Below are 11,814 nucleotides of genomic sequence, written 5' to 3'. Positions count from 1 at the left end.
GAGAATATTATGCTAAGTGAGCTAAGCCAATCTCAAAAAGCAAGGGACGAATGATCTCACTGATAAGCAGATGATGACACATAATGGGGGGTGGGAGGGAGGCAAGACTGGAGGAAGAAGGGACTGTACAGAGGGAAAAGAGGGGTGGGAGAGGTGGGGGGGAGGGAAAAGAGGAGTGGGAGGGGTGGGGGGGAAGGAAGAAATAACAGAATGAATCAAACATCATTACCCTATGTAAATGTATGATTACGCAAATAGTATGCTGTTACTCCATGTGCAAACAGAAACAACATGTATCCCATTTTTTTACAATGAAAATAAATTAAAATTTAAAAAAAGAAGAAGAAATGTTCAAATATTGCCCAGTTACCAAGTACTCAATGGGAATGACTTTTCTACACCTGGTAAAGCACAGAAGAGGGGGTTGTCATGATTTTCCATAGTTGGCGGTAAAGCCTCTTGGAGACCATCGTGTTTGCAAAAACTGAATAAAGAACGGGGAGGCAAGCACACTGGGGCTCCCAGCTAAGTGTTGGAGACAGAACATAATTCCCTTTCAGGATTCACAAGCGATCACTTGCACGATAATGTCCTGCTGCACAACGGTGCCAAAGGTGCTCCAACCTATGGATCAGACGCTCTTAAAGGCGCTTTCGCACTGCTGCCATCAGCGACTCTACAGCCTTCCCGCCAAAATCCTATCCAACCAGAGAGCTCCATCTCTCGGCATCGAGTAATTACCAATCAAAATGGAATCTGGGGCCTCGGCCCGCCCTGACGAGCTCTGGACCAATGAACAACTGGGCATTGGGAGGGTTAAGACACCCCAGCGCGCGGCGAGAGTTGTTAAACGCATTTCAACAGTTGAGGTTGGCGGTGTGCTACGAAGGTATCGCGGAACTCAACATGGTAAGGTCCTGTGACCTGGCAGAGGGCAATGCAGACCAGGCGGGAGGGCATACAAAATCTGCTAAGCAACCAGGCGGCTGGGCAGTGCCTAGGGTGAGGGGCTGAGCTGGGAGAAGCGCCAGGAGGAGGACACAAACACATTGGCTATTCCTTGATGTTCTCCGGCCCGAAGGCAGGAGCGATCCGGATGGAGCGAGGTGTGCAGTGGGGAGGTTAGAAAGCGTGCGGTAAATACTTCTGCTCCCAGAGTTGAGCTATATAAGAACCAGGGTGGCAGCGGCGTTTAAGAGTTTTTGTTTTAGAAGAAGTCTGCGGATTCACTTGGCAAAACAGAGATGGGTAGGCAGTCTCTAAGAGAACAAAAATACCAATGGGGTCCTACAGAGTGGAGGGCGATTCCACAGCTTACTGGTCTAGGATCTACTAAAAATCGTGAGAAGCTCAAAGAGCTTCAGTGTCGTTAATACCTACTGAAGTTTCTCATATTCGAAATTAAAACAAGACAAAAAATTGTCTTTAGAAAAAAATTAGAGGTTGATAGACCTTTATTTTATTAATTTATTTACATGTGGTGCTAAGAATCAGACCCAGCTGAGAATCACACATGCCAAGGAAGCACGCTACCAATAAACCACAACCCCAGGCTCCAAGACAAGCTTTTAAGATATTTACATATTTGCTTAAAAGGAACACATTAACATAAATAATAACTGTTTGGTCTGAGTATCAAATGTTCGTCATTTTTCCCCACTCAAATATGGTATCCTAAAAGGGTACCTACAGTTCAATGTACTCGAAGATGAGGCAAGAGGATCACTTGACCCCAGAAGTTTCAGACCAGGTTGAGCAACATAGCCAGCCCCCTCCTCAAATTTAACACACACAACAATGGTATACTGTCAAAGTGGCACTTCAGCTTGCAATTCACTCAAGTGCCTTTTCTCAAGGCTACTGTGTTTTGTACCAGGACATGGGTTTTATATATTAGTTCATTACTCTACTTAAGAACAGAAATATAATAAAATTAGTAGTTTTAAAATCATTTCCTCATGGACATTCTTCACAGAAAGAGATTTTTTTCCTTTTTATTCTCAAAGTGTACAGGATAGGGCCACTGCCCTGACAACTGCTAAGGTGTCAGCAGTTTTACCCACCTTTTTGCACCCACTAGAGACTGGGGAGTTCCACTGGGGACTGTTTTGGGAAAGGAGATCAGTAGAAACAAAAAAGTATTGATTCGAGGAGGCACAGCTTTTATTGTAAAGCAAAGGAAGGGCTGTTTGCAGATTTGGTGGCAGGAAGGGATACACTTGCATAAGTAGGAAACAAGGTCAACTCCCAAGAATATAAAGTCAGAAGATTAGTCTGGGTTTGAAAACCTTAGATGAAATTTCAAATAATATTTTCCTGCAGTGCCTGGGATTGAACCCAGGACCTCATACATGCTAGGCAAGCACTGTACCACTGAGCTACATTCCCAACACTCAATATATTTTCAGAGGAGGCAGAGCTGACCAAAGAAATGTAAAGTTTAAAGGTGAGTGCGAGGGTGGCAATGATGAATTTACATGGATTTCTCTTGAAAGCAAGGGTGGATTTTCCTGACTGCTTGGATTAGTTTCATTGGTTAATGGAAGATGGAAGTGACCTCTCAGACCACTGAGTGGCTGTTTTCATTTTCTAAATGAGGAAATTAAGAGGGCTGGGAATATAGCTCAGTGGTAGAGGACCTGCCTAGCATGTGGGAAGCACTGGGGTTCATCCCTGCATAACAACAAAAAGGAGAGGAGATGAGACCGGAGGGGAGGGGAGGGGAGGGGAGGGAAGAAAAAAGAAAGGAAGGAAGGAAAAGAAAAGGAAAGAAAAGGAAGAAAAGAAAAGAAAAACAAAAGTAACTGGGAGATTTGCCAAATCTGATCTTGTTGGTACAGGGTGAGCGGAGTGCCAGTGAAGTCATTCTGTGAAATACAGAGTGTCCGGATTTCAGTAAGGGCAAATACTGCATCGTTGGGTGGCTTTGAAAGGATTTTTCCAAGAGTGCTAAGGAGTTTCCTCAGAAGAGCAAGTTCTTATGTTCAAGGGAAATTTCTTGGGGGCTGGAGTTGTGGCTCAGTGGTAGAGCACTTGCCTGGCATGTGTGAGGCCCTGGGTTCGATTTTCGGTACCACATATAAATAAATAAAAGATCCATTAGCAACTAAAAATATATATTTAAAAAGGGAAATTTCTTGATGCGGTTAAATTATGTAGAGTTTATTTGAGCTAAGGAAACATCACCTGTATAGTTCCCAAAACCAGAGCAGGTTCTGAGAACTCTGACAACATGATCTGAGAGCATGCATTGAAAAACTGAAGTGAAACACACACACCAACTTAATTGACAATAGCCTAGTCAATCCAACAGCGAAGTGGTTGCAGTTTAACCACTTACTTGTTTATAGGTGAGTCAGTCAACTGACTCCAGGGACTTCTGCAACCAGTCAAGGATTAATTACTAAGTCTGAACCCTGAATTGGGTCGTTCTGTTGAGCCGACTGCAGGTGCCCAGTTCAGATGTGTGGCCTCCTACAAAATATCCTTTAACACTTGGCATTGGAGAAGTTCTTCCTGGAACTGAATGCTCCCTTCAAGGATGATGGGGGATTGTTTTACCATGTTGATTTTTCATGCCCCCGCCAACTCTGAGATTTGGTGCTCCAATAATAGGAAATAACATATAGAGTGGATATAGTTCCTCAATTTTATTTGATCTCCTCTATGTATTTGTAAGGGTGACTTGTTTAGAGTTGAACAAGTAGCTAGTGAGTGTGCAGGTAGCCTCCCTCAGGAAATAGGTGCTTCATTTAAAATAGGTTTTTGTTTTTTGAGAAGACTCTAAAATGGTATAGTTGATATAGTTATGGTGAGGCTTTTTATTTTTTTGATTTTAAAGAAACCATCAAACGACTGTAGTGTAACAGCACTTGTGATATCTGGGAACCATTTGACTCCTAGACTTGAAGGAGAGGGGAGGGAATGATTACTAGAAGTGAGAAGGTACCTTTTTGAAGAATATTGACTGTTGAAAGTAAGTTGTGGCCTAGATAAAGGGACTCAGGCAGTCCATTGTATCTGGCAGGGAGGGAGCATCCTGACCACACTTGCTGTAATCTGAGGTTCCTGCCACTACTTGCTACTGGACAAACCAACCAGAAGCCATAGGGCAAGAGGTGAAGATGTCTCAGTATCCAAGCACAGTGGCACATACCTATTATTCCAGTCACTGAGGAGGCTGAAGCAGGAGGGAGGCAAGTTTGAGTTCAGTCAGGGCAACTTATTGAGAGCCTGTCTGAAACAAAAAAAGAAAAGTGTGGGGTTGTAGTTCAGTGAGAGAGCATCACAGGGTTTAGTTTCCAGTACCCCACCCCCACACACACAGAGTCTTAACCTCTGTCTTCTAAAGTATCAGACAGGTAATGCTACCTACCCATGAACCAGAGTAGTAGGTGGGGTGGTGATTGACAGAGGGTCAATCTGTGTAGGCAGATGGAAGACACACAGTGACTACCTGGGCTTAGGCCATGGTAATGTGGAACCTAGTCAATCTTTGCCTTGCTTAACTCATTACATTATACATTGCCCAGTGCACAGACGAACTGCTATATATTCCACAGACATACTGTAATAGGCCACAATCAGAAGTTCAATATTGGCATTACTTGGTTTGCAGGATTCTTTTTTGGCAGTGCTATGGATTGAACCCAGGGTCTTGTGCTTGCTAGGCAAGCACTGTGCCAACTGAGCTATCCCCCCAGCCCCCGAACTGCTATATATTCCTCAGAGATACTATAATAAGCCACAATGAAGAGGTCAATATTGGCATTACTTGGTTTACAGGATTTTTTTTTTTTTTTTTTTTTTTTTTTGCGGTGCTACAGATCGAACCCAGGGCCTTGTGCTTGCTAGGCAAGCACTCTACCAACTGAGCTATACCCCCAGCCCGGTTTGCAGGCTTTAAAAAGAATCTGGTTTTGCATAAAGGCTTTAGGTTCTGTGGCTGACTCTGCCACTTAGCCCCTAGAGTGGTGTAGAGCAATTCAGGTGGCACAGGGATAAAGGGGTAGAAATTGAAGTTTATGAAAGTGCTAGTCACTGAGGTATTTGAACAGTACCTCAGTAAATTTTAATGTTTTGCATCCTATGTGGTTTCTTTGGTTTCATGTTTTATGTTCTGGTTCCCAGCGCGAGTGTATCTCCATCCACGTGGGGCAGGCGGGTGTCCAGATCGGCAATGCCTGCTGGGAGCTGTACTGCCTTGAACATGGAATTCAGCCCGATGGTCAGATGCCAAGTGACAAAACCATCGGTGGCGGGGATGACTCGTTCAACACGTTCTTCAGCGAAACCGGGGCTGGCAAGCACGTGCCCAGAGCAGTGTTTGTGGACCTGGAACCCACTGTGGTTGGTAGGTGCTCAAGCCCACAGGGAGGCCTTCCTGGGAGGGTGGGAGAGCCTTGGCAAAGCCCCACATGGACTTCTTGAATCCCTCTGCAGAAAGGAGGGATGTTCAAGCATATGCTCCCAACATTGCTGGGTGTGAGAAACTAACTGGTGTGGGACCGCAGGTTCTTGGCTGTGGGACTCAGGCACCTACATCAGGAAACCTGCCCTGCAGAGAAAAGCTGCTTAGCCAGCAGTAAGCTGGGCTGTGGAGAGAGTCCCTCCTGGCTGGCTGTCCTGATCAGGTGGCTCCCGTGCACACCCAGTGCAGGATTTACAGCCTTGGTTCCCTCCTTCATGCCACACACTCTGATATGCTGGCATACTACAGTCCTGCCCTGCGTGTAGATGTGGAAAAATAAGTGTAGAAGACTTATCAGGTTCCTCTAGATTGGAAGTCTGAGGTGGTTTCCAATAGGAGGCGGAAAAAAGAGCACCTTTCATTGCCCCCCCCCCCCCAGGACATAAAAGAATACCCGTTTTCCATCCTGTGTAACCTGGGCCACATACAGTGTCCTGATGGCCCCATCCCGCTGAAGTCACGGTGACCTGGTGACTGCCAGGGTTTTAATCATTCCCTTGATGTAGCTAGGGGTAGGAAAGAAAGATGTACCTGCAGAATCCCCCACATGGGTATGTGAGAGCATTTTGCCTTCGGTGGGAACTGGTCCTGCTGGCATTTGTACAACCTTGACTCTCCCTTGCTAGAGCCATAAATGACATTTGTGGTTTGTGTATCACACAGAGATTTTCCAGCATGTGCTTTGTAGATTCAGCCCTTCCCTGGCCCTGTCGATCTTTAGTGAGTACTGTAGGCCTGAGAGACTGTCACTCAGAACACGGGTTTTTTTTTGGTAGATGAAGTGCGCACCGGGACCTACAGGCAGCTCTTCCACCCAGAGCAGCTGATCACCGGGAAGGAAGATGCAGCCAATAATTATGCCAGAGGCCATTACACCATTGGCAAGGAGATCGTGGACCTGGTCCTGGACCGGATCCGCAAACTGGTAAGAAGAGCGCCGAGAAGCTTCTTGAAAAGGTTCCCAGGTCGGAGGGTAGGTCTCGGATTGTGAAGGGGAGGTCATTTGGGCAGGTCTTAAGTCAGATTCGGGCACCAGAGCCAGTTTGCAAAGTTATTGCATGGTGTCTGCTGTGATGCCTTTACAGATCTCTCTTGTCTGCTTTGGCTTCTGAGTTAATGCCTGCTGCTTAGGGACTTTATCTGAGTCCACGTGAACTTGAGGGAAGTACAGAGAAGTGAACCTGGCCTGCTGTAGGTTGGTGGGGTGTCTTCTGCAGACATTGGCTCACATTGTATCCTTTCTTTTTTTCTCTCTCTTCTTTCTTTATTTTGCAGTGTTTATGGGCTGTTTTTATTTGTTTCTGTTAAGTCTTGGGCTGTTTAGTGAAACGTACATTGTATGGTTTGTTGCAGGCGGATCTGTGCACGGGACTGCAGGGCTTCCTCATCTTCCACAGCTTCGGGGGCGGCACCGGCTCTGGGTTTGCTTCCCTGCTCATGGAGCGGCTGTCCGTGGACTATGGCAAGAAGTCCAAGCTGGAATTTGCCATCTACCCAGCCCCGCAGGTGTCCACGGCCGTGGTAGAGCCCTACAACTCCATCCTGACGACCCACACGACCCTCGAACACTCTGACTGTGCCTTCATGGTGGACAACGAAGCCATCTATGACATCTGTCGGCGCAACCTGGACATCGAGCGTCCCACGTACACCAACCTCAATCGTCTGATCGGGCAGATCGTGTCCTCCATCACGGCCTCCCTGCGGTTCGACGGGGCCCTGAACGTGGACCTGACGGAATTCCAGACCAACCTGGTGCCATACCCCCGCATCCACTTCCCCCTGGCCACCTATGCCCCGGTCATCTCGGCGGAGAAAGCCTACCACGAGCAGCTCTCGGTGGCTGAGATCACCAATGCCTGCTTTGAGCCGGCCAACCAGATGGTGAAGTGTGACCCTCGCCACGGCAAGTACATGGCCTGCTGCATGTTGTACAGGGGGGACGTGGTCCCCAAAGACGTCAATGCGGCCATCGCCACCATCAAGACCAAGCGCACCATCCAGTTTGTGGATTGGTGCCCCACTGGCTTTAAGGTATGACTGGGTGCTCTCTAGTCATCAGGCTACTCATGGAGCAGCAGGTGCAGACTTGTGCTGACCCTCAAGACACACCTCCTTAAGGGAGCTTGCCTCTTTTCACGTTAATGAGGCTGCAAGGAGAGCAAGTTTAGTGCTTAATTTGCTATCAGCCTCATACTTTGTCAAATACATTCTGTGCACTCCTTTCTTTAAACCACCCTTTAAAGTTGATGGTGGGATTGGTGTTACCAGTTTCTCAATAGTTTAGAAGACTGAGGCTGAGACCCTTTTAAGTGTCCAAAGCCTCAGGGACCCAAAAGTGGTGGGAAAGAGAATTAAGAGATGGTCTGACTACAGACCCTCACCCTGCTGGCTTTAGAGATTTTTCAAGGCCTATGATTCCATTTGGGGTGGTCAAATGGTAGGGTTTTGGTTTTTGTGGTTTTTTTTACTTTACTTGGCATTGCTCACTTATTGTCACTGAATTTTAGGCATTACTTATGTTTTTGTAAATGGATTGTTAAATGTGTATCACAGGGTTTAAATGTGGGGTAGGTTGCTGTTGCCTCTCCAAACCAGTGTGGGATCTTTGCCTCACACACAAAATCACACTGAAATTTTCATGGCCCCTTAGGCATGTTTTTAAAATATATATATGCACACACATACATAGGCAAACACAATACTTTTATTTTTATGTGACGCTGAGGATGAAACCCAGGGCCTCACGCATGCTAGGCGAGGACTCCACCACTGAGCCACAACACCACCCCGCCTTTTATGTCATAAGGAAATGTCTACTACGGGGAAAGCACCCTGTATGTGGAAGCCAGATCACAGACTATCAGGCTGTAACACCTGTTGGATTACCAGACTAAATGCTTCCCCATTCCTGTGTTCCTCAACTCTTTGCCCTCTGCTTTGTGGATATCAGTCCTTATCCACAGTAGTCTGTAGTCCTCCATTGAGACAAAGCTCTGGGCCCACGTTTTTTTTTTTTTTTTTTTTTTTTTTTTTTTTAAACCGGTAATTGAACCCAGGGGCTTTTAACCACTTAGCCACAACCCCAACACTTTTTATGTCGTATTTTGAGACAGGGTCTGGCTAAGTTGCTTAGATACTCGGTGAATTGCTGAGGCTAACTCTGAACTCAGTCCTCCTGCCTCAACCTCGCAAGGGATTACAGGCATGTCACCACCAAGCCCAGCTGGGCCCTACATTTGTAAGCCCTGATGCATTCCTGAGGTGTTGGGGGAGGTAAAGTTCCAGAGTCATTCCAGATTGAAAACATCACAGGAATCTGTGCTAATCTTCTTCTTCTGATATGGAATGGCCATGGCTTGCCTGTTACAGGAAACTTTTTGAAACCTCTCATCCCCGGTTCTCAAAGTCACCTGCACACAGATTATCGGTAAGAGGGTATTTTTAATTTGACATGTTTAAAGTAACTCATGGAAGCAGGTAAAATCTGCTACAGACTTTACTGACCTTGCAGTAGTCATCAAATCTTATATAGAGGTTTCCAGACCCTAATCCTGTTTCTAATTGTTAAGCCTTTGGTTTGAGCAGAGAAAACATTTTTCAGTAAGTGAGACATTTGGGAGTTGAGGACATATAAAGCAGCCTCAGTTGGGAGGGGATGTGCAAGATGCTTGCCCAGGTTTCCCATCCTGATGGTTCAGTGAGCCAGCAGGGAGGCAGCTCTGCGGGAAAGTGTATGTCACAGCTTCTGTTGTCCCCCTCCAGAAGACCACACGGGCCTCTTCCTTGCTCTTAAGTTCCTTTTTTAAAAAAAAAAAACAACTTTTTAGTTGTTAATGGACCTTTATTTTTCATATTTATATGTGGTGCTGGGAATTGCACCCAGTGCCTCACCCATGCTAGGCAAGTGCTCTACAGTTGAGCTACAACCCCAGCCCTGTAAGTTCCTTTTTGTCAGTCACAGTGTGACCTGCACCCATTCTCTTGAAACATTTCCTGAGGGATACACTATTTTTCAGGAGTCTCTTCCCTGCTTAAAACCATTTGGCCTTTTTATTATAAAAAATTGGTGACAAAAATATTAAAACAACGTGGAAGGCTGAAAAGTCAAAATCCTCGTTCTCTTCTCCTGAGCTTTGTTGTCCTTTGAGAGATGTCTGTGCCTCTACAAGGCATGCTATGCCTCTTGTAATACTGCTGGCTGACAGAGAGGTCACAGACATGGGCAACAGAAGCATGTTTCTTTCCTGTAGATGGTAGACCCAAGTGCCTGCATATAGGTGGCCACACCAAAGGGGAATCTGGAGCACTACCACTTACAAGCGCTAGTTGGCTGGGCTTTATAAAGTTGTGGGAGGGCACCCCTTGATCAGGGTTTGAGCTCCTGTGCCCTTCCCTCTACCCCTTCTAATTCCTCTGGAGCCTGGCTATGTGTCTAGCTACTGCTAACTACCTGATCACCAGGGTAGTGTAGGGTCACCGACTCAACACACTCCCAGGTATTTATGCTCTTTAGTTTCAGTGTGAGTTCCCCTAGCCTCTGAGGCTCTACTCCAAGTTTATTGCTAACCGCATAGGTTTCCCTTCCCCACACACATAACTACATAGATTCAACTGACTCTTTTCTTTAGTGAGTGTACATCGAACCTTGAACAAATTGATATACCTGAACCTGGTTCTCATTCATTTTCATGTTATACTTTAGAGGTGGAATTCAATTTTGCTGGTTCCCTATGATGGGGGTTCATTTCTAGTTTTGCTATTAAGAAATAAGATTCAACTCTGTACATAAAACACCTCCAACATCTTTTTTGTGCTCTCCTGTGGGTGAAATCTAAAAGGAGTATTGTAGGGTCAAAGTATATTAAATGTTGACAGTTTATGCCCAAAATGCTAGTACCAGTTTTTACAGGGCATTTTGGTTGTTTTTAATTTTTTTCCCTAAGAATTTAATCTTTATTTGTTTTTAAGTGGTGCTGAGGATAAGTGCTCTACCACTGAGCTACAATCCCAACCCCAGGGCATTTTTTAAACTGGGACCTCTGCTCCAGTTTTCAGTAAACTATCATTTGTGAGACCAGTGTCGGTTTCACTCAGTGTTCCTCTTCTCTGGCAGGTGGGCATCAACTACCAGCCCCCCACAGTGGTGCCCGGAGGAGACCTGGCCAAGGTTCAGCGGGCTGTGTGCATGCTGAGCAACACCACTGCCATCGCAGAGGCCTGGGCCCGCCTGGACCATAAGTTCGATCTCATGTATGCCAAGCGGGCCTTTGTGCACTGGTACGTAGGAGAAGGCATGGAGGAAGGGGAATTCTCAGAGGCCCGAGAGGACCTGGCAGCACTGGAGAAGGATTATGAAGAGGTGGGTGTGGATTCTGTGGAAGCAGAAGCTGAAGAAGGGGAAGAATACTGATTGGGAGAGTGTGAGTGGCAACTCTCCCTTTCTCTCGCTCTCTCTCCCGGGCGCACACACTGTAACATTTACAGGATATATTTACCTATTAAAATTTGTATATTGAGTCATTATTTGTCCTGTGTGCTGTACTTTGATCAAACTCCCTGTCTAGATGCCTGCCTTTTCCAGTGGATTCCTCGGGGGAAAACATACCCATTTGTTTCTTCTAAGAAATTGGTAGGCATGTCTATGCTTAGTTACTGCATTTCTCCCAGAAAGGCTTCTGAAGGGTCGCCCAAGGGAATTAGAAATGTCTTAAAGCATTCTTTAGTCCCTGGCATTCTTCACTGGCAGACACAAACATTGGTTTGTTTCCTGGATCTTCGGGACCGTTAGTCATTTGGGGGTGAAGTGGACTCGGCCTAGACCGTGTGCCCAAGGGCTGTGTAAACGCATTTCCTATCTTCCATTTCCACAAACGTCCTTAGCCTTCCTCCACTACTCGCATGCTGCTGTGGGAGGTGCGACAGAACCTCCAGACCTACCCAAAGTGTATTCAGAAGCCACAGCCCGCGTGAACCCTCTCAAACCCTCGCCCCTGGCAAGATGATTCAAGTTTCGAGCACGGGCTTTCTGTTGGGTGGTTTTTCCTCACAAGAGTCCTAGAACCGTGTGTGTGTTGTGTGCGTGCGCGTTCTTGGATTAGAGAGTTTTTCCTTCGGGTGATGGCGTTGCGAAGATCCCGGGGCACCGTGGGCGCGCCATACCGACCATCGCCGGGAACCGCTTCAAACGAATGCGGCACTTTACGAAGGGTTAACCTTGGACAGAGGAACGACCCAAGACAGCGACGAGTATCCCAGGGAGTTAGGGTGACGCAGGCGCGACAGAGGACACGCCCGCAGCTTCCGGCGCCAACCCGCCCCAGCTCGCGAGCGCCGTTCGTTCC

At 46.6% G+C, this 11,814-nt stretch overlaps 1 protein-coding gene across 1 annotated transcript; it reads left to right on the top strand.

The window, feature by feature from the left end:
* Positions 1-777: 777 nt before the first annotated feature.
* Positions 778-11,809, top strand: LOC306667617 (tubulin alpha-3 chain). The gene is made up of 5 exons (XM_079150367.1): positions 778-909; positions 5,131-5,353; positions 6,247-6,395; positions 6,824-7,504; positions 10,587-11,809. Exons 1-5 carry the CDS (start codon positions 793-795, stop codon positions 10,881-10,883), a joined length of 1,467 nt encoding a protein of 488 aa, XP_079006493.1. The 5' UTR covers positions 778-792; the 3' UTR covers positions 10,884-11,809.
* Positions 11,810-11,814: the final 5 nt, after the last annotated feature.

This window comes from Sciurus vulgaris (genome assembly GCF_902686455.1).
Source record: "Sciurus vulgaris genome assembly, chromosome: 8".
NCBI classification, from domain to species: domain Eukaryota; kingdom Metazoa; phylum Chordata; class Mammalia; order Rodentia; family Sciuridae; genus Sciurus; species Sciurus vulgaris.
This window is presented reverse-complemented; position numbering and strand designations above follow the sequence as displayed.